This window comes from Peromyscus californicus, unplaced genomic scaffold (genome assembly GCF_007827085.1).
Source record: "Peromyscus californicus insignis strain IS unplaced genomic scaffold, ASM782708v3 Scaffold_16__1_contigs__length_79575227, whole genome shotgun sequence".
NCBI classification, from domain to species: domain Eukaryota; kingdom Metazoa; phylum Chordata; class Mammalia; order Rodentia; family Cricetidae; genus Peromyscus; species Peromyscus californicus.
The window spans coordinates 54,571,196-54,590,950 of record NW_026294458.1 but is presented as its reverse complement, the minus strand read 5'-3'; the positions used below and the strand labels follow the sequence as shown (position 1 = coordinate 54,590,950).

The window sequence follows — 19,755 nt, the reverse complement described above, 5'->3', positions numbered from 1 at the left end:
AACGGCTGCCTTGTAAAGGAAGCCTTAATAAACAAAACCAGCTTTAGAGCCAAGGAACTAAAAGCAGAGGTTTAGTTTCCTATGAAAGGGATAGGCACATTGCTTGAGCCAAGTCAGAATTTAGTTGATCACTACTTAAAAAACAAAAAGATTTTTTTTAAAAAAAAAATCATACACTAAAGTAGGAAAATGAAACAGCATGCAGGTTATTTAAGTCAGGAGATGAAATTATAAAACTCGGTCGATCTCCCCAGCATTATCTGCAGCTGCCCAATCTTGAAAGGGACATCAGTATAAGCTTTTTGTTTCTGTGACCAGACATTGATCAAAACCAAACCAGGGAAGAAAGGGTTTACTTTGCTTTCAGATTTGCAGTCTGTCCTAGAAGGGGAGCCAGGGCAGGCCCTGGAGGCAGGAACATGGAGGCAGGTCCCGCAGCTGAAACCATGGAAGACCAGCACTTGATGGACCCCTGCCAGTCGGTTTCAGCTACCTTCCTCACATACTCTAGTCCCACTTGCCTAGGGACAGCATCTCCCACAGGGCACTGGGTTCTTCCGCATCAATTAATAACCATGGAAACGTTCCATGGATGTGCCCACAGCCAACCCCATGGAGGCAATTCCTCAACTGCAGTTCCCTTTTCCCAGGGAAACTTGACAACTGAAGCTAACAATAACAGACACAAAATCACATTCGTGGACATAAGTTCAATTCCAGCCTCTGATTCTCCATTCACTACAGTCCCGACAAGAGGATGACAGGATGAATTTTTTGTCCATAATGGTGCATTATTAACATCCCCGCACAGCAAGCTCTAGACTCTTCATGATATCTGAGAGTCGTCTCCTGTTGTCCGTGAAGCTTACAATGAAATCAGGAGATGGCAAACACCAGAAAGGATTTTTAAAGTATCAAATAGGTACATCCAACCATTGTAGTCTTCAAGTGTTTTTCTTCACATTCAGTGGAGAATCTGTAGGGAGGTGGCAATAAAAGGTGGACCCCCTGAGGCTGGAGAGTTGGCTCAGCAGGTATGGGAACTTCCTGCTCTTGCAGAGGACCTAGATTGGGTTCCCAGAACTCACATCAGGCAGGTCACAACTACCTGTAACTCTATTCCAGGGGATCTGATGCTCTCTTCTGGCCTGAGGGCTCCTGTAGGCACATGGTAAACACACAGCAAAGCACACACATACACATAAAATAAAAATACATGTCTTCTTTTAATGAATTGAACACCTAATAGTCTCAAACCAAACTCTTCCCAAGTAATTTTAGGGAACTGCTCCTTCCATAAGTGACAGTGGAGAATTAATTGTTCCCTGCTCTCAGGGCCTCTACAGCTACTGAAGAGGAATATATTTCCATCTGGATGCTTTCTAAAATCCAATCAAGAGCATCTTTGAAAACTGTATTGGTGAATTGCTATTGCAAGAGGTACTTTTCAAATATGCTGGGTGTTTGTTTGTATTAGATCCTTCAAATACATTGCCTTATTATGAATCAACGCTGATTACTTCCTATAACATACATGTCAATCAATCACTTGGCACTTAACAGGAACCACAGCACTCTCTTGGCATCTGCTTTTATCCACTGGTGGGGCTTTCAAAGCTTCACCTAAGTATCAAACTGGCAGGCAGGCATTAAAACTATAGGCTAGTTAACATCAGACTTGACTGAATTCTATTTGTCATCTATGCATACACCCCCACAAAGCCAAATGAATGAAACACAAGGAGTAGACGTTCTCTCCAACTCTAAGCCATGAACAGCTGTAGCCACAATGGGACTTCTCTCCATGAATGAAATCAGAAATATGCACCGTCATACCGTTCAAAATACTTTTTAAGTGTAGAACGACACTTTCACAAGATGTTTGGAAACCAAATAAAAAGAAGTTAAGGATATTTGTAGAAGCCTGTTTGGGATGATGGGTAATGAGGCGTGGCTCTCCCATCAAGGAAGCAACATGAAACCATCCCGTGTTAGAAATATCAAGAGAGAGGGAGGGGGGTGGAGATCAAAGCTACCTCCCCTTACACTATAATCTTTTCTGCTTCCTCTTGGTCAGCAGCAAGATTGAACCAAAGGGCTGAAAGTGGAGGTAGAGAAAAGGAAACCACTCTAATCCAGAACTGGAAAGGAGGTGGTCTTTTGATCTCCACAGGATGGCCACTTTATTGGCTATGCATAAGCAGTTCCTAAGCAGCTGATCAACCAGGTATTAATGCTCACCCCTTCCATGATCAGCAACCATGAAGTGAGTCATCTGTGAACAGCAATCAAACAGAAGGGCTCATCTACTGCTAAATGACTGCCAGCCCATAGCTCACCCAGAGGGTCAGAGCGACCACAGGGGAAATGATTGTCTCTCTGCAGGCTCTTCCCTGACAAGTACCAATTATTTGCCTTGAGATTCAGAAAAGAAAAAAAAAATTCTCTCCCGAAGTGTGCATGAAAGAGTACAGCCTTCGTTTTCGCAAACACAACTCGGGATCTATATGCATCTGTACCTCCAGCAGACCGTGTTTTGACATACATTGAGTCCCTCTACTTTCAGCCCAGATGGGATCAAAGCTGAATGCAATCTGGTTAGATGTAAAGAATGGACTTTTCTTTCTGGGTGATCTAAAGGTTTAAAGACCATTTTCTTAACAACAGGAAACATAATGTCTCCCTTTCAAACTCTCAAGTGTTCAAACCACAGTCTCACGTGGGGTAAAGTAAAAGGAGATGGAACCATATCTTTTTTTTTTTTTTAACCTTCAATTCTCTTTTTCAACTTGGACAATTTTACATTAACAAAGAATTTAGAACAAGCCTGGTTCAAATACCGGCCTCATCCACCTTTCCCAGCTCCTCAGTGATGTTTTCATAACTATAAAGTAAAAGTAAATAAACATCTAAACTCCAACACCACCTCTGCCATAGGGCTCTCATAAATGTTGCATAAGACAGTGATGAACGTTTAGTAAGTGATAGCTGGAGATTCATGCACTCACAGAAGCCATCACAAAGTTTCCTACCTCGCTCCGGAATTTGAACTCAAGCTCATTTTTAAATTATTTCCTCCCGTCACTTCCCTTACCTCCTCTAAGGAAAAGGTGTGACGTGATGACACTGTTACTCTTTAGTGTCTGCTCCTTTGCATCTATGACACAGACAACAGAGAACTGCAGTCTCAAAGGAATCCTTTCACTGCATTAAAGATTGGGATGGGTTTCCACTGCTTTTGCTTTATAAAATGTAAGCGATCTAGTTCTTTACATAGTTGCTAAACACAGAGCACAAACACTGCTATCAGATTTTCATAAACCCTTAGTCCTCCTGGTTGGCTTCTCCTGCTGTGTCTGCAAGGAACATGGACAGAATTCACTTAGAATGGACTATACTTTCACATGCACTCTACCCTCCCCTCACCCCCATGTCTGTGTGTGTGTGGGGTGTGTGTGTGTGTGTGTGTGTGTGTGTGTGTGTGTGTGTGTGTGTGTGAATTATTTTATGGTGCTGGGGATCAGAGCCAGGGCCTTGCACAAGATAGGCAAACACCCTACCACTAAGCTACATCTCCACCTCACACTTTCTCCATGTATTTTAACTAGATTAAGGGCTAGGCCTTAATCCTAGCATCTGAGAGGCAGAGGCAGGCAGATCTCTGTGAGTTCCAGCCAGCCTTACTTAATAAGATCTTACTTAATAAGACCCTGTCTCATGCAAACAAAACAAAGAAACAAACAAACAAACACCTTATAATTACGGATCTCATCCTCTACTGCATGTCTTTAAACTTATGCTCTATTTTTCTCTTTGCCCTTTCTTATTCCCAAATTTACATATTCTCTAGATTATCTTAGGCCTAACTTTGATTTCCTTATAATTTCCAACATCAAAAAAAAAAAAAAAAAAATCAAGTTTTCAGGCCGGTTTCCATTTCTGTGTTAACAACTGAACATTTTTTAAAGGAATTAAGGGCTAGCAAGATGATTCAGCATGCTCTTGCTGTGCAAGCCTGAGGACCTAACTTCGAATTCCCAGCACCCACACAAGATGTGGGGCAGAGCCTGTAACCCCAGGGCTGAGGGCAGTCTAGACAGGGATCGCTGAGGTTTGCTGCCTGCCAGCTTTGTTCCGAGTTCAAGGAGAGAACCTGTCTCAAAGGAATCAGGCTGAATGTAACAGAGCAGGATGTTTGATGTCCCCGCTGGACACCACGTGCACCAAGTCAGATACACCCCCACACACACGTGCATCCACCACACACACACACACGCAAAAATAGATTTGAAAAATTAACGTAAATCCTGCCTTAGCATCCTTTACGAACACAGAAGTTAACAGATGAGGGCTCAACCATTTAGGACCTTCACTGAATAATGTATTCCTAAATTTCCTTCCAATTGCATTCCTGGAACCCAGCTATTTTCCATTATAAACATTGTTATAGCTAAAATCTGCTCACTATAAAAAATAAGTAAACAATTGTCACTGTTAGTTGAAACAGAGTGTTTTATACCACTTTTGACAGGAGAATATTTCATTTGTCATAGTAAAACTCAAGAAAGACATCTTCAGGTAAACATTCTCTTTTACAGCAGCTCAGTCACAAATCCTAAGTGTTAGAGGACCCATTATCAGGGGATAGAGATATTTGTTAAAATATCAAGAATTTAGGTATTTATATTTAAAATCCAACAAGACTGTATGTTTAAAAAATTAAAAAATAGGCCGGGCGGTGGTGGCGCATGCCTTTAATCCCAGCACTCAGGAGGCAGAGGCAGGTGGATCTCTGTGAGTTCGAGGCCAGCCTGGACTACCAAGTGAGTTCCAGGAAAGGCGCAAAGCTACACAGAGAAACCCTGTCTCGAAAAAAAAAAAAAAAAAAAAAAAAAAAAAAAAAATTAAAAAATAATGATAATATGGGTCAGCAAGCCAGTCCAGCCGATGAAACACCTAAGCCTGCCAATATGAGTATGATTCCCCAGGATCCATGTACAAAGGCTGAATTAGTTAGTTCATCTGTAATCGTAGAACTCCTGGAGTGAGCTATGAAGCAGAGGCAGGAAGCTTCCCCAGGGGCTTGAAGCCAGTTAGTACCCAATGCACGGAAGAACAGAAACAAGAGACACTGACTACATCAAAACTCCTGAAATTCGGCCTCTCACTTCCACAAGTGTACCATGACACCTGAGTATCTGTACGTGCGTGCAAGCTGCCCGTCTGCACGCTCACACGGGCACATACACACACGCAAACACACACACACACCCCACGTCCACACAATAAGGATACATTTTCAAAATTTAAAAACTAATCCACATGGGCTGAAGTAACTCATGTGGGGAGGAGCGGGGAGAAATGGAATGAGAGAGGGGAGGAGGAGGAAGAGATCCAAAAGAGAGTGTGTGTGTGGGGGGGGGGAGACACTGTCCCAAACCACGAAACTCACCAAAAGATGTGTAAAGAAGCACACCTCCACAAGGAGGAAAGAGAGAGCACTGGGGGACTCCCCCTGTGTTTGAAATCCAGATCTCACCCCACGTTTGATGGAAATTCAATCATTTCTTCACAGGAAAGCAAGTTTGAGCCAGGAGCTTAGTAAGATGTTTATGGCGGCACATGTGGGCTGAGCTCCTGAGAGACTTCACAGCACTATTTTGTTTTCCGAGTTGCCCCTCATGTTCCTTGCCTCACCCCCAAAATATATATCCATAAGCAAGAAGAACACAGGTATAGCAACCGATTAGATAGAGTCACCTTTAAAATGACTTGCCAAAGAAAGGCCCACTTTACATCCAAATTTCTGCTTCATTGAATCTGTATTTTTTTTTTATAGCATTAAGGGTTTTTTTTAAGGCTATAAAAGCAAACACTCTCCAGCTTAATACTGAACACTCAATATGCCATCAACACACCAACACAGAGTTTGTGATGTCTTTGAAGATAACTGTAGACTTTGTTAAATTGGCAGCCAGTATTAAACACAAAAAAGAGAGAAAAAAAGAACTGACAATCAATAGATGCTTTTACAGGTTAAATCTTGTCGGAGGCGCCTTATCCCCTCAGTACACTTTGATTTATTTGAGCTCACCACATTTCTCCTAAATACACTCCATTAACAAGTGCTAGACTGTGATCTCAGGCTGGAGGCAAAACATGAAACACAACCTTTCAAGAACTTCATTCACTCCCTGACCAGGTGTCTTGGGTACATCCAAGTTACTAGTTACTTACCTAACTCTGCAAAGTTTTTGTTTTTTGTTTTCTTTTTAAATCAATCATGGTGCTTTACAGCAGCCCAGGGTCATGAAATCACCCCAGGAGCCCAATGGTTTGGCCTCCCAAGTTCAGACTTGGAGCCTAAGTGAAAGTTAGCAAAGGAATGAAAAGCTTCAGGTAAAATGTGAGTGAGGAGTAAGGGCCACAAAGCCACTTCTGGCCTAGAACCTGGCAAAGTAGACCAGCAACACGATGAGACAGAAACCTGGCGCCAACTCAACGGCGCACACAGAAATTTAGTGAAAACGAAGCCAAGACATCTTGTTAGCGCTAAGATTCTAAACACATCCCACATCTATTCAAACTGGGAGCTCAGATATTAAGTACTGTTCAGATTATTATTAAACGAGAGCAAAGACTCCACCCTCCCCATATTTCCCAAGTGAAGACAGAATTTGATGGCTGACAGGACCAGCTTTCAGGGATACCCTATCAGTGGGACCCTATCTTTAATCTACAGCCATGATAAAACGTCCCAACATACACAAACTCAGCTCCAACAGTGACTAATGACCATTAATCCCCCTATCTTCAGTAATCTGCCCCTCCAGTCATTCATCACATTGACACCTTCCTTTACACACGTGAACAAACCTTAACAGAGAAGGTGAATCAACAAAAAATTCTCAGAGGTATCTGAGGCTGTAAATTAAAACTAAGGGGAGAAAGAGGGGGAAGAGAGAGAGAGAGAGAGAGAGAGAGAGAGAGAGAGAGAGAGAGAGAGAGAGAGAGAGAAGATCTTAATGATTTTTATTTGCATCCATGGCTGAGAATGGGGAGTGGGGAACTATTCAGTCATCTAGATATGCAAACCTAGAAGAAAGGCTGCCATAGAGAAAGGGGAAGTTGGAAGTAGGGGGGAAGGGCCCCCAAAGAGTTGGTTTAAGCTTCTCATCCATCCACTGTGACATAGAGAAGATAGGCAAGGCCGAAATTTCAATTTCTGTTTTCTTCAAAGGAGTAACAACTTGGTGTGTTTCCTATTTAGCTTAGTTCAAATGTGCCTTTTAACTTCCAGCCAAGGAAGCATCTCTCAGGAGCTTACATTCTTTTAGGAACTTATTTACTATCATTTAGTTCTTGTGGGTTTTTTTTTTCTTTTTGTAGCCTCTTGGCTTAAGAAAAACCTTTGATCTAAACGTAAAGCGTCACCATAGGCCACAAATGTTCAAGCTAGCCTCAAAATTATTTCATAATTATGCAAATTAAGTGACTCCACCATTTAGGCCCTGGTGCAACTTGAAGCACACTCAGTATGTGACTATAATAATCCCCCAAGGTGCAGTGTGCGTGCGTGTGTGTGTGTGTGTGTGTGTGTGTGTGTGTGTGTGTGTGTAGGCCTGAAACCGGATCCGTGATTGAAAACAGAACTTAGCAAAGGAAGAAACAAAAGTTGAGTCCACGGTTCAGTTCAGTCATCCATAGTTGAAGCTTCATAAGGAGTACAGGAAAACTGTTTGCAAGCCCCCACAGCATGCCTGCTCTTAGGCCGGCAGGTATCTTAAGCAGCATCTTCCCAGCACTTCCCATGGAGTTGCAGAACTATTTAATTCACCCTACAAATACTAACGCAGCCTTCTGCTCTGTCTCGCCAATAAGGGCTACCCGGCAACTTACTGTTCCTTTCAGACACTTGCAACCTCCTGTCTCCCTTCTGAACCCAGCCAGGCAGTGGCTAGTTTAGAGCCTACCATGAGCAGGAGTTATTTCCTCAAGTTTCTTCGGAATCGAATTTAATTACAGACTTTGGTTACATAAAACAACTTCTAACAACTCCTTGAGCTCCGAAGAGGAGGAGTGGATTGGAGGACCAGATTCTGGGTTCCTGGGGAGTGGGGATCACAAGCCACACTCCCCCCTTCCCCCAACACACACACACACAACTCCCCCCCTCCACTCCAGCACCCCTCAGGATTCCTCAGATGGATGATACTTTGGCCTCATTCTGGGGACCAAAACTTGGGGACAACCCGCAGCCTCCTCCCACCCAAGTGGTTAGACAAGCGTCTCCCCGGAGTAAGCTGGGCGTGCCCTGAACTTGGTGAAAGGCCAGGATCTCTACCAGGAGGTCTGGGGAGATTTCAGGGGAGTTTGGAGTGATAGGCCAGATGGGCAACCTCAAATGGGAAACCAGAAACCTTTTCCTGTAGAAGTTCTGAAAGGGTCGAGCCCCTCTGGCCTTAGAAGGGAGAGGTCGCCGGAGAGTCAGTTCAGGATTCAGGGTTCGATTATGAACAGTGGAGTGGGGGGCAAGCAAAGCAGATCAAGGCTGAAGAAAGAGGACGCAGGTTACCTGAACAGAGACATATTAATCCAAAGAGGTAAAAGTGAGCAGGCTCCGCGATCATTGTCCTCGGGTGGGTCCTGCATACAGTCTCATGCCAAGAGAAGGGAGCAGAAGCGGGGATCTCCAAATTTATGGAAGCCACACACCATACACCCTACACACAAAGGCTTAATATAAGCAACGTGAGTCAATCCGCCAAGAGTTTGCAGGGCAGTTTTTCCGTCGACCTCTCCGGAGGCTTGTCAATCCCTCAGAGCCCTTTGCAAAGGAAAATTCCAAGGTTTGGCTTCCCTGGCCCCTGGGTTTCCGAGGAGGCTCAGCCACTTTCAAGGATCATCCAAGGCGAACAACAAAGAGCCGAAACGGAGGCGCAGTTGTGCGGTTTCCTGCCTCCACAGTCCTGCTGAGCCTCCCGGCGTGCGCCTCCACTACGTGTGCCCGGGCGCCGCTACGCGGCGATTGCAAAGTTGGGGTGTGAGAACACAAGAAGAAGAAGGGCCCCCAAAAAAGTGCTCCTCCGTCTACAGGAGAGAGCCAGTCCCGTAGCCAGCCACCCCCTCTGGCGGTGATTGCAGTCAAGGTAGCGGCGGCAGCTGGAGAGGACAGTCTCGAGGTTCACGGGGTGCGCCTGGGTGACTCCGTGCGCCAGGAGGGAGCGAAGGGGCGGTACGGCGATAGCGGCTGCCTGGGCGGGCCCTTGTGCCCATCACTCGCGGGATGCGGAGAGCACCGGGGACCGCAACAGGACCGCGGATGCACGCGCGCCTTCCGGGCGCCCCCAGCCCGGCGCAGCACTCAGCATCGCCCCGGGTCCTGCTTCCACTGGGGCGCGCGGAACGCACCTCCAAACCAAGCTGCAGTCCAAACTTCCCGGGGTGGCTGCTCTCACCCCGGTGCTCCTGGAAGCTTCGGAGAGGCAGCTCCAGGCGGCTGCGAGTTGGTGGGGAAAAGCAAGCGGGAGGATGCTGCTGCTGAGGCTCGCCCGAGCTCCGCCGGGGGCTGCAGCGTCTGAAGTTTCTGCTCTCACGCTGCCTCCTCTAGGCTCGGCAGCTTGTGGGTTTCCCCCTCAGTCCCTGCCGCCCCGGGTTTCCTCCCTTTCCAGCCCGGCTCCGGAACCTTTAAAGGGGACGCGCGATCCCTGCCATGTCCTCGCTGGCGCTGCTCAGACAAGTTCTGCTTGTTAATATTTCCATCTACATGCCCGGAGTGCCCAACTGCGCCCTCAGGTGAGCTTTCAACTACACAGGAGCAGAAATCTAAGCGAATGAGAACTTGTCTTGGGTCCCTTGCCATCCGAGTCTCCCCTGCACCTTTTTCCAAATGGAACCTCCCAAACCAAAGACTTCAAAAATCCTCCAGGTCCCTCTTAACCTCTTCTTTACCGCTCCAGGGGATTGCACTAAACTTCCAAATAACTTCACTCATCCCCAGTCTCGTTAAACAAACAAACAAACAAACAAACTGGTTTGATCTTTCAGCAAAGAGTCTTAAGGACAGAACGAATGATCTAGGCTATGTCAGTATATGGATACTCTGTTTTCATTGAGTTTGCTGAGGGTCCTATACAGAGGCTTAATTCTAAGAGTGAAGGGTTAGGTCTTGACTTCATTATGTTTACAGGACAGTCGCTTCAACTTGGTACCTTGTACAAAGTAGAGAGCTAACAATTAAAGAAGAGGAAGAAATGGGGGGAGGTTACATATAATCTAAAGTTTGCAATGATGGCCTCCTAAATCCCAAGGTATCAGGCACCTGTTAGCTATTATTCCTGTGACCATACCAACTTTATTATCTCTTCTGAAACATGGCTGTGGGGGCTACGGAATGATTAGGCCAATTATGCCCAATGTAAAACATTCCCGGGATAGTTGACAGACACTTTTTTCGTGAATTCGTTGTTTCCTTTTCTATTATATATGGCACAGGCAAAACCATATAATGTATGTTGAAGGCTCTGTAAATGTAAAGCTATCGTTTTGATTAATAAGTTACTGTCTTCAAAGTTATTGTATATGACTCCAAGCTGAGTATTTAGTACTGTGGCAGGTAGCATAGGATAGAGTCGGTAAGGAGGATTTGGATTTATTTTTTTGTAGGACAGGAGCAGGTGAGTAGGACTTGGATCATTTTTTTGTGTGTACTATTCTACTTTTCTAGTTTTCCCTTAAGTGAGTGCATGCATTAGCTAACTAAAATACAAGTTTAAAAGAAGGCAGTATAGTCATTGAGGCTGCTGTGACCCATGAACTCAGAGCAATTGTCTGTGGAAAGAAACCTGGTTAACATCGCGCTGCCTTTAAAAGTGAAAGACAATTTAATCCTGAGAAAGCTGACTGAAAACTCAGTAAACACACTGTGATAAGAATTCCAAGAGTCGAACCAGAATCTTTTCAGCAATAAAAACAAGAACGTGCAGTAAATGCTAAGAGACATACATTGATTTGGTAAAAACATCGATTTAGTGAATAACAGAAAATAAATTTTTCTTGGAATAAAATGTACTTTTAAGATAAGATAACCTAGGACTAGGAAATAAATAAGCTTAGTATGATGGAGGGCAAGAGAAAAAGAAAATCCACAAATTCTCAGGTTATTTAAGTGGATTTTATGTAAGGATTTTGAAGTTCCATCTATTGAGGGATATATCCTTTTATTTTCATTTATTTTAGGTGTGTGCACATGTGCAAGTGCGTGTGCGTGTGTGTGTGTGTGTGTGTGTGTGTGTGTGTGTGTGTCTACATTCATGTTCAGTGTGGGAGGGCTTCACGCATGCTAACCACGGGCTCTGCCATGCACACCCAGTCTGAGAAAGGAGACCCTGTGCAGGAATTGTTTCCCAAGCACATCTCCCAGTCTTCACAGTTTTACTGAGATCTCTCAAGATCATTTCACTTCGGGGGCTGAAGAGGTGGCTCAGTGGTAAAGCGTGTCTCCTGCCTTTGGAAGATCCTGGTTCTGTTCCTAGCACCATGATGAGGGACAACTGTCTGTGATTCCAGTTCTAGGGGATCTAATGCTCTTTACTGACCTCTACGGGTTGCTCTATACATGTGCTGCACATACATACATACATACATACACACACACAAATAATAATAATAATAATAATAAAATAATAAATATTTTTAAAGATCTATTTCAACACCCACCACATTTCCATTGAATTGAAATTGTATCAGTACTAACCCCGTTTCTCAACTTCAGTAGACTACACCATCAAACACCTTTGTTACAGCCTTAAAGATGAAATTATCTAGGGAGACAACAGTCAGCACCCACCAGGAAAGAGCTATTACAGACTCTCATCCAAAGTGTTTTCTAAAATTGTCCTGCCAAGTATATCAGTAAAATTGGCATCTAAATTAAGAGTTTGTGCGCAGACGGTATTAGGGACCCATAACAGGTGCAAGTTAGAGGGCTAGCAAACTTTCCTAACTCTCTTCTTTCACTCACTCTCTCTCTCTCTAACTCACTTCTATCCAAACAACTGCTGAGTGTGAACATTTACATAAGGGGTAAGATGTAAAAATAAGCCTATTCTTCAGGCTCTAAGAGCACTAACTCTTCTTCTTATGCAAAGAATAAAACCAACCCTAGAGAAGGGTCTGCCTCAAAATGAAAAAAAAAAAAAAAGCCACTGAGTGAATTGATAGCTCTGAATATTTCTGGAGATGGATATTTTCATAGCAACTTGTCACCATTCCATCTTTGTTACTGAATATTAAGGTACCCAAAAGAATGTCCAAAATGCTCTCAATGTGGGGTTTTTCGAGACAGGATTTCTCTGTGTCGTTTTGGTGTCTGTCCTGGAGCTCGCTTTGTAGACCAGGCTGGCTTCAAACTCACAGAAATCCGCCTGGCTCTGCCTCCCCAGTGCTGGGAGTAAAGGCGTGCACCATCACCGCCGCCGCCTAGCTCTCAATGTGTTCTGTGAATAAAAGTGAGTGCACGTGTATCATCTACACATGCATAGGAAACATCCTTAAGACAGGTCTCCTGTAGCTCGGGCATGGGCAATAGAATTCTGAACCATTCCAGATTGGTAAGGAGACAAAAACCAAGGTAAGAGCGTGTCTTCATTGACATTCAAAAATTCAATTCTGATCACTTTGATGAGAATACTGATGGGACATGCCATAGTGAAATTCATTATATTGTATGCTAGATTAAAAATTGAAAGAAAAATGACAGATTGGAAGGGGAAAGGAGAGGAAGGAAAGAAAAGAGTACCTGGTTATAAAGCTCCATTTGGAGAGTTCTGATCTCATATGAGGCTTAGGAAATTCAGGATCTCTCAGAGCTTCTTTGAGAAGTTTAAAGAAATGTGAAAATAATGCATTCCAATAATAGTCTCATGATTAGGAACTTTTGACAGGCAAAACGCCAAAGCTACAGGGATCTCTCACTTGCTCTGATCTGATTTCCTGGAGTTGGGGGAGGGACAGTTGCAGGAATTCAGGAAATAACAAAAAGTCCCCGGGGTCTCTTGGGGGTTCCAGACAGCACTTATTCCGATCAGGATGGCAGAGTCCTGAGGAAACTACAAAGCAGAACATCTGTCTGTCTGCCTCCATAGCAAGACGCCCAGGTATCACACAGAGCCTGGGATGCAAGCCACAACTTCCAGCAGACCTGGTGAGCAGATCTGGCAAGATCTACACAGTAAGGCTCCGCAGGCTACTCTGATATACCATCCCTCAGGAAACAACTGCTTACTTAGCAATTTTTACACAAAATTGCTAGATAATCTATACAGTGTTTGGTATCTAAAATACTAAACTAAAATGCATACTTGACTGTTTTTTCCAACTTGGAGACATAGTCCCAATCAGAGGATAACCTTAAGAACTATTATTAAGGGGGCTGGAGAGATGGCTCAGTAGTTAAGAGTATTGGCTGCTCTTCCAGAGGACCTGGGTTCAATTTTCAGCACCCGTATGGCAGTTCACAACTGTCTGTAACTCCTGTTCCAGGTGATCGGACACCCTCACACAGACATGCATGCAAGCAAAACACCAATGCACATAAAATAAGAATAAATAAATCATTAAAAGTTAAAAAAAAGAACTATTAATAAAATGGTAAACAAATTCACATTTATTTGTATTTTGAAATATTATGTCTATTTCCTGTCCTATATTTGTATATAAGACATAATTTAACTGTAATATTTGGATGCTTCTCTTTCATTTAGAACAGGTATCTCCTCCAAACCAGATAGGCACCGGAAGAAAGGACTTTTAGCATCATTCATTTTGATTTGCTTTAAAGGTTCTTTTCACTGCTAATGAGGGCAATGCAGCACTTTCAATAGAACTTTTAAAAGATGGAAGAGAACCCTATTGAGTCCACGACTATATCCTCCTCTCGCCAAAGCTTTCTAAGGCTTATTGAATATGGATACTATAATGCACTCTAATGTGCTGTGAAATGATAGCCATTGTGGTTGCCTCTGAGCATCTCTCCATGCCAGGACACTGCAGATATTCTAAAATTAGGTGCTACTATTTGGTAGACTGGGACCTTACACTCCGGCCACAATGAACCTCATTAAAACGTCCACCACCATTGGTGTTCACAGATGGTTAGTTTTTGAAGAGTATAAATAAGAGGACACAGGAAAGTAGCATTAATTGAGGGAATGGTTTGCCGCGCTTTACAAACATTATCTGATCTAATTCTCACCCTGTGAGGTGTTATTACTCTCCCAATTTAGAGATGAGGTTGGGGGAGTAAAAGATTAACTCAGAGTTCAATGGCCCAAAAGCCATGGACTTATATTTGAATCCAGCTTGTTTGGAACCAAATCACATGGGAAAAGGAAGCCCCACGGAAGGATAGGCTTGGAAGACTTTGGATTCGGCACATTCTGTGATTCCTCAATGCCTTTAACATGCAAATAAGCATTGTGAGAAAGCTTGGGTCTTGGGTAAACATCACTCAGTCCATAGCATGCAATCATTGCAGCACCGTCCCACACCTGAAAATCAGTACTGTCCACCTTCCTTTAGAAAATGTGGATGTTTGGCAGGAAACGTGTTAAAATGAGCCATGCAAGCATCCTCTTCCTGAGACAGCCCATCAGCTGGAATTGTACTTCTGGGCCATTCTTCCTAAAGCTGCCAGAGGAAACCTGCTAAATCTTGAGACAGAATCAGTCTTTGCGCAGAACCCTCCACCCCACCTCCAATTAGGCGTATGAATCCTTCAGGAAGTCTGCAGGGCTGTGGCCCGACCCTTTCAGCCTTTTTCCCTTCTCACTTTTGCTAGCTAACTTTCCTTGACCACCATGGTCTCCATGGAATTGCTAAAATGAGTCCAACAACCACCTGTATCAGAGGGATTTCACGGCCCTGTGTGGAATATTCACCTCCATAGAGCTATACATTCCCGCTCTCCTTTCTTTGGGGTTTCAATGGCAGGAAGATTTCTCAGGTGTCTTTTTTTTTTTAAACAGGCCCTTTAACCTTACACCTTTACACAATACTTCTCATAGCATGCCATACTTTGCTAAAGCCTTTGTTATTTATTTTAGAACACTTATCCCCATCTAAGACACTACATATTCTTTGTTTTATTTTTTGGCTGCCCCTTTTGACATGGAATGTCTTGACTATTTTCTCCACTTAGATTCCCAGCATCTAAGACAGTGCCTAACCCTTATCAGATCCTCAAATATTTATCAAACACATGCACAAATTGTCTTTATTTCACCATGTATAGATTGTTTCAAAAATGCATCTTTAATTAACTTATTTCTATACCTCTAACCTTTCCCTCCAATATATAGTTTAATAATTTATCTAGTTCTGCTTACCACTCAGTTGGTTTCCATAAGGTCACGATTGAATTTCTGGCTGTGGAAGGACTTGCTTATTTGGACCAGCTTATTAGGATGCAAAGAATCTAGAACTATTCACCAAACTTAAAGAACGTAATGTTGAAGCTAGAAGTGGCCTTAAAGGTTAACTTTCTCATAAATGAGAGTTCTGAAGCTGAGAATAACATTTCCTTGGACACACGTCACCTACCCTGGGCAGGCAGTGCTGGGTTCTATAAGAAAGCAGGTTGAACAAGCCATGAGGAACAAGCCAGTAAGCAGCACTCCTCCATGGCCTCTGCATCAGCTCCTGCCACCAGGTTCCTGCCCTGATTTCCTTCAGTGATGAAGAGTTATATGGAATAAGCAAAACAAACCTTTTCATTCCCAACTTGCTTTTCATCAAGGAACTTCATCACAGCAATAATAGCCCTAACTACGACAAGCAGTCTGCTCAGAAATTCTTGATCTAATTTCTGCAGGTTCAGAATAGTAAGTCATTAGATATTGCATCATATGTATGATAGAGTAAGTTTTACATAACTATGACCTTTCACCAGGTATCTAGAGACTAGTTTTGGTTGGTTGACTAGTTGGTTTGCATATAAACTATTCCAAAAAGCATAAAGACCAGCATTTAAATAGCATTATTGGCTTGTGATAACTTTCTCGGTACTTTCTTTATCTAAATGCATCTAATCTTCAGGCAAAAAGCATTATTGGGTCAGTTCCTGGTATCATTCCCCTTTGTGCTGGAGGAGACAGAGAATGCTCAATGATGTGGCTGAGCTTGGCTTTGAAGTCTTATTGTCTGAACTGATAGCATGGCCTTTTACTCTCATGCCAGTCTTTGAGACACAAATAAAAGTTATTGATTAAGAGAACATTATTTGTACAGATCTGGTTGTAGGACAATGCTATCAGCGTAGAAGTTTTGTCTAAAGAAGTAGTTTCATTTTGGGGACTCAGTAAGAGAAACTGACTCTGAGGCACATGCCTCTGTGGTTCTGTTCCATATGGAAGTTTAATTTTTAACTTCATATTCAGAGTCTTCAAAGTGATTTAATGTTTCTTTTAAACCTAATGAGGCAGCATAAAAACACATTTTGATTGTGTGTGAAGACATCCAAAGAATATTGGAAAACATGAAGATGTATATATATATCGCTATCTGAGCACAAGATTTTGCTGTCTTTTTGTTTCATACTCCCAGATATATCTGGAGCTAAGCATATACTATTCTAATCATGACTTAAAATTCTCTACAATTGGGATCATAGTTAACAGCTGCACAGCTGACTGCTATACTCCATAGTTTTGCAACTTGTACGCTATTTTGTAAGTAATTTACATTATGTGTAATTCTGCAGATGTGTTTTTACAGAACTGTTTCATATTTTTGAGTTTCCATTGCTTCAAAAAAAATCTTTTCAGGAAACGTTTACAGGATTGAGGTGCACATGTTGGAGTTTAGGCCTTGTTTCCTACATTGGGTAAGTTTAGTTCCACCTGCTGATTTGTTTATTCTGAATATTTTACGTAGATCCTAACTGTTATTTTAATGACTTCCTTAAGGAAGTGTTATGTTAACTAGAAAAACATCTTGAGATGTATTGGAGTTTTCTATTTAGAGGTTATTTTCTAGCTTACTAAACAAAAAATAGGTCTAAATATTTAATGTAACAATAGCTTTGGAAGCGAGGTATATCCAAGTTTATCATAAATAACAGTAACAATGGTGTTAAATAATTCATTAAATTATAGTATCATGATAATTTGAAAGTTATTTATTTTATAGCCTATTAGTATGTTCTCTCCTATAGCTTATGGAAAAATGACTTTACATTTAGAAAGCTAAATTGGGGCTTTGGGATTTAATAGCTGCCTGGTGTGATTGAGGACTAAGGCTCTAAATATGGAGGTGCTCATTCTTGTGGATAAATACTGAATCCATATCCCACAATTGTCGCTGAGAAACCAACTGCTGCTGAAAACCCACATGAAATGTCAACCTACTGTCTTAACAACATGGATAATTATATATTTCCCCTAGAGTTTAATCACCCCCTCTCCAGTATCCTGGCCACATTCCAAGAGAAATCATCCAACTCCATTATTGTAACCAAAAGTCTTTGTTGATTTGATCTAATCTCATCTTCTCAATTTCCTATCGTTATATATTGCTTTAAAGCTGCTTTATTTCACCTAGAAGATAGGATTTCACTGGTATAGTACATATCTTATTACCTTTTCGTATCAAGTGTGTATTTTTGAAACGAAAAAGACATTTGTTGCAGCTAACCAAGCAACTTCATCACCAAAAACATCATATAATACATCCTACTTATAAAGGAATGTCTAAATAGTACTGTATACTTATAATACTTAAACTGGAAGAGAAAAAATTACTCCTGCCCTGCTTACATTTTGACAAAACTATTGTGAGAAGTTCATTCTAGAAGTTGTATGTTTTGCTTTCCTCCATTCAAATGACAGTGGGTCCTAGTGAGTTTTTAATTATTTCGCTTCACAACGTAAAAATGGTGCACTTCAGAACATTTGGAAAACAAAAGAAGCAAAAATTTATAATGATTACTTCACATACAATCAGGTGTGCAATCAGCATTTTATTGTTTAGCTTTATTTTTTATTGTTTCTGGATGTAAGGTGCAATTTTCTTCTTATGTTGTGGAAAGTTAGACTACAAACTGTTGTGACTAGATTGAACAGTAGTAGAGTTCTTGCCTAAAATGAACGATGCTCTGGCTATCATGACCTACGAAACACAGACATACATACACAAAGCACATATACACTACTATGAAATCAACATCTTCTCTCATGTATATGATAATTTTCATGTTATAAAACAGTCTACAACACATTCATTAAAATTTTGAAATAATTCAGTACCATAAATGTGTTGTTACATGCAACTGATCATCATTGCTAGATATTCAATTTGTTTCAGTTGATAGCAAGACACACAGACTCTGACATTGAAAGTCATATAAGGATGTTGCTTTTCCAGTTAAATTGTAAGTGAATACCAGTCTACATGCAGATACTATATTGATGAAACATGCTTACCAACATGCAAACAACTCACCAAGTTATTCCAATGTCTGGAGCAAATGTTCCAATCATTAATTTAAAATTAAGTCTTGCTTGCAACATATACGAGTTAAAGATAACAGTGAACTACAAAGAATTATTAGAATTCTGAGCTGCAAAACATTTTCTTTTCTCTTAGGATTATTACATGTTTGTTCAAGGGAAGCCATTTGTTTTCATTACAAGCAATTAATAAAGAAAAACATTTGTATTTCCCAAGTATGCTTGAATTTCACAGTTCTTGTTATTTAACACCAGAAAGTAAACTCTTATTTTAGGTGGGACAATAAATCATGACATCGGGTTTTTTCTAAACTGATACCCTTTTGGAGAAACTAAAAATGTAAAAACAGTTCACTTTTTCCTGTTAAGTGCTTTTTTTGTTGCTGTTAGATAATATATTGTTTAATACTTGGCCATAATCATTACTGACAGAAAGCATTATATGACCACACATAAACACAATAGTTGAAAAGAAATCAGTCTGGGAGCATATGCTCTTTTAGTTTACCCAAATCATGTGACTTTAGTTAACATTTCTTCTTCTTCTTCTTCTTCCCCCTAAATTCACCATGTGGCTTGCCATACAATAGAAATCAGAAAGAGTTCATTATCTTCCCTTTCTTGTTGAACGATGAGCCATACACTCAGAGACGTTAAGGAAAGGTTATCCATTCCCATATTCAACGCTTTGGTGACTGAAGAATAATGCTGTCAGTGCTTGAGGTGAATCATTTTGCCACTTTTTAAAGATCAGATCTTTGTCTGGAAAATCCATCTGTTTTAAATATTGGTGGGTTCGTGTCAGTTCTGCTTAACTCATACTGAAATGTAAAGAACACTGAGCAAAATCTAATAAACCAGATTATCCACTGCACTAACATTTTATATCTTGCTCCACTTACTGTTTCCAAACCATTAGAATTCTCTAAAAGGCATTAATGAAGGGAAAGCTTTTTGACATATGTGCTTCGCTTACAGCGTCATTTAAATGTGCTTCTCGAGTGGAAGCCGTTGGATTAAAGTAGGAAACAGAACCAGTAGTCTCGCTACACCGTCTTCTCGTTAACTGGATTCATTCTCTAACTCTCAGACCAAAGTGTCCTGCTCAGAAAAGCCCAGCTAGACATGCCTTTTTCAGCGTGGTGCAGTAGGTCAGATTTCTGTGTGATATGTCCCTAGAACAACTTGGCCCACCTCTCCACAGCACATCTTGTCTTTTATGTAAGTCTTGTAAATACCACTGTGGTAA

At 41.7% G+C, this 19,755-nt stretch overlaps 1 protein-coding gene across 10 annotated transcripts in view; it reads right to left on the bottom strand.

Moving 5' to 3' along the window:
• Robo1 (roundabout guidance receptor 1) overlaps positions 1-19,755 on the bottom strand; it is a 1,006,112-nt gene that overhangs the window by 382,921 nt on the left and 603,436 nt on the right. For 2 of the 10 annotated variants that reach the window (XM_052740993.1, XM_052740997.1), the window contains exon 1: positions 8,576-9,728. The exons of 7 other annotated variants lie outside the window; for them this stretch is intronic. In XM_052740993.1, coding sequence (XP_052596953.1) covers positions 8,576-8,630 — 55 coding nt within the window. In that variant the 5' untranslated portion in view covers positions 8,631-9,728. Of the gene's footprint in view, positions 1-8,575; positions 9,730-19,755 lie in introns of those variants that run through there. One more of the 10 variants, XM_052740996.1, reaches the window with a different exon arrangement.